Source organism: Egretta garzetta, unplaced genomic scaffold (genome assembly GCF_000687185.1).
Source record: "Egretta garzetta isolate BGI_Z169 unplaced genomic scaffold, ASM68718v1 scaffold609, whole genome shotgun sequence".
NCBI lineage: Eukaryota > Metazoa > Chordata > Aves > Pelecaniformes > Ardeidae > Egretta > Egretta garzetta.
Window position 1 is genome coordinate 90,323 of NW_009260771.1, and position 3,064 is coordinate 93,386.

The following is a 3,064-nucleotide window of genomic DNA, read 5'->3' on the forward strand; positions in this document are numbered from 1 at the left end:
GGGCTGCCCCCCAGGCCCCCCCGGGGGGGTGTTGGGCAGCATCTGGTGTCCACACCACTACAGCGATGGAGGCAAAGCTGAACGCAGCACAGCCTGCGAGGGGGGAAGCCCCCCAGCCCCCCAGGAGGGGCGAGGAGCAGCCCCGGTCCTTACTCGAGGAGGATTCACTACCAGGGGATCTTAATTAAGTCATTAAAAACCAAGAGAAGTGGCCCCCCCAGAACTGCTAACCTAAAGCTACAGCGCAGCAGGGGAGGCCCCCGGGGGCAGGCACGGCCTCACTGCTGCGCACCCTGCTAGAGACTGAGCGCCAAGACATTAATATTTAAAAAAAAAAAATACTTCAGTGACAACACTACGCAGAACTGAGGAAGCCCCAGAGGTGAGGGCAGCCCCCAGCCCGCGCTGGGATGAGCCCCCCCAGCTGCTGGAGCGGGGGCGGCAGCAGGGAAGCAGGAGCAGGGCGAGCCCTGGTGCCCTCACACCTCCAGGATGGCGAACTTGAAGACCGCCATGATGGCAGCACTGATGAGACCCGAGATGGGGACGGTGACAAACCAGGCCATGAAGATGTTTCGGAAGAGGCGCCAGTCCACCGCCTTCCTGGAGCGCAGCCAACCCACTGAGACCACCGAGCCCACCTGCGCAGGAGGGGGGGGCACAGCTCAGCACAGCAGTGGGATGGGGCAGCCCCTGGGCACCCATCACCCCACAGCCCTGCCCCTGGGGACCTCCCCCCAGCCCTGGGGCCAAGCTCCAGGCCCTGGGGACCCCTGAGCCCCAGGGATCCCCACCCCCAGCCTTGGGGCCAAGCTCCAGTCCCCAGGGACCCAGCAGACCCCAGGCACAGAAAGAAGGGCAGGGAGTTGCAGTCCTGAAGCAGGGACGGGGATGGGGCCCTGCACCAGGGTCCTATCAAAGGGGGTTTTGTCCTCCCAGCACCTCCTCAAGCATCTCTCCAACCCAGGGGCTCCCCCCAGCCCTGGGCAGCCCCTGCCACCCCACACGGGGATGCAAAGGGGGGAGCTGAGACCTGAAGGGCAGCCAGCCAGCAGCCTGGGCCGGGACCTCCTGCACAGTCCAGCCTCATTAGTGCCAGGATTTGGGGGAAGCCCCATCCCCTCCTGACCCCCCACCTACCTTGCAGTGGGTTGTGCTGATGGGGAGACCAACGTTGGAGGCGATCACCACCGTCAGGGCAGACGCCAGCTCAATGCTGAAGCCACTGCAGAGAGAGAAAGTGTGTGGGAACCCGGGCACTGGACCCCCCCAGCATGCCAGCCCAGCTTAGCCCAAGCCAGAGCTGGGACCACACTCCCCAGACAGAGCCCACACAGCAGGGCCAGCTCCTCACTTGGCCTCCAGACCCGCAGCAGCCCCCAAACTGACCCCCCAAGGGATGCAGGGAGGTGTTAGGGGGCCACGCACACCCCAGCTCCACCACCCAAGCAATGAAACCCCTGAAGAAAGCGTGGCAGGGGGCTCCAGGAGGGGGCTGCAGCTCCGGGGCTGCCTGAAGCCTCCCCTTGCCAAGGCAGACCCTACCTGGACGGTGTGATGGGAGTCAGGTCCTTCCCCATCGTCTGGATGACTCTCCTTCCCCAGACCCACAAGCCGATGCAGATCCCCACACCTCCATAGAGCAGCAGCCAGATAGGAGTTGCCACCTTGGAAGCCACATCTCCGGTCTGATAGACCAGGTAGAGCGCGACCAGGGGCCCTATGGCATTGCTGGAAGAGAAAGCAGAGCTGGTCCGGAGGCTCTGGGAAGGGTGGGCACCACCCCCAGCGAGCAACCCCACTGCTCCCACTGACCCAACCGACCTGACATCATTGCCACCATGAGCGAAGGAGCCAAAGCAGGCCGTGAGGATCTGCAGGAACTGGAAGAGGAGGGACACCTCAGGTTTGTCCTGGTCATGCCATTCTTCCAAGGAGCTGCTGCTGCCCTTGCGGTCACCGGCTCCCATCTCCCCCTGGGCCGTGTTCAGGTCCACATCAGCCACTGGGTGGGCATCCGCCACCGCATTGCAGTAGCTGGTGTAGCTGTCCATGCGGACCCTCTTCTTGGTGTCCACCATGGGCCAGGTCAGCTTCTCCATCTCCTCCCCCTCCCTGGCACGGAGCGAGTCCAGGGGCATGCCACATATGGCCATGGTGTAGGAGGTGTAGCTGTTGTTGCGCCGCAGGGGCTTGTCCCCCGAGTCCCCCATGCAGTCCCCCATCTTGGCCAGGTGCAGTTTATGCAGCAGCTCCTTGTAGAGGCCAGAGTCCTTGTGCACGGTGTGGTACTGGTACTGCCCGCTGGAGCTCAGCTGGTGGCCCACAGCCTGGTTGAACTGGACGAGGTTGCCATTGGGCAGCCGCATGGCTCCTGCCAAAAGGCACAGCAGGGGGTTTAGCACCCGGGGTACCTGGGGTGTGGGGGAAACCCCCCCAGCACCCCCACATCCCCCCCCCCCTCACTCACCACTGTCAATGCTCGTTTCCTTCAGGTCAAGGCTGGGGAGCCTCTCCTGCTCCGGGGCCTCCTCCAGGTCCCCCAGGTTGAAGGAGACAGTCCTCTCCTCCACCACCACCCGGTGGGGCACAGCCGACCCCACATCAGCAACAGGGCTCTTGGCATCACCCAGGGGCACCTTGGCCTCCTCGTGGTCCTCCTTCGGGCTGATGTTCTTCTCCATCAAGGGGCTTTCAGAAGGACTGGATTTGATCTCTCCTGCAAAGGGAGGCAGCTGCCATCAAAGCCCTTCCCACCACCACATCCAACACCAGGAGCAAGCCCACACCACTCACATTTATGGCAGCTAAATAAAAATTTACAGCTTCCCCCCCTTATCCTGAACTTTGGAAACTGCTGGGCAGTCACACCTTGTCCTGGACACAACAGCCAAACCATCACAAGCCAGCTCATCGCCTATTTTTAGACCCCACCCACCCACACGGGGTGCGGTGAGCACCATTATGGGGCTTTTATGCCCATTCTTCCTACAGCAGAGGCTCCTCTTCGAGCCGTGTTTGTCCCATCCCCATTCCCGGTGGGCGGGGGCGCGCTCGGGCCTGC

The 3,064-nt window shown here is 62.9% G+C and overlaps 1 protein-coding gene across 1 annotated transcript in view; it reads right to left on the minus strand.

Annotated features, from left to right (window-relative positions):
- Positions 1 to 9: 9 nt before the first annotated feature.
- Positions 10 to 3,064, minus strand: part of SLC20A1 (solute carrier family 20 member 1) — a gene marked incomplete at its 5' end in the record, with an annotated part of 8,834 nt that continues 5,779 nt past the window's right edge. The window contains 5 exons of the mRNA XM_035901646.1: positions 10 to 641; positions 1,141 to 1,225; positions 1,546 to 1,731; positions 1,825 to 2,374; positions 2,471 to 2,719. Of these exons, the coding sequence (XP_035757539.1) occupies positions 480 to 641; positions 1,141 to 1,225; positions 1,546 to 1,731; positions 1,825 to 2,374; positions 2,471 to 2,719 (1,232 nt within the window). The remainder of the gene's footprint in view (positions 642 to 1,140; positions 1,226 to 1,545; positions 1,732 to 1,824; positions 2,375 to 2,470; positions 2,720 to 3,064) is intronic.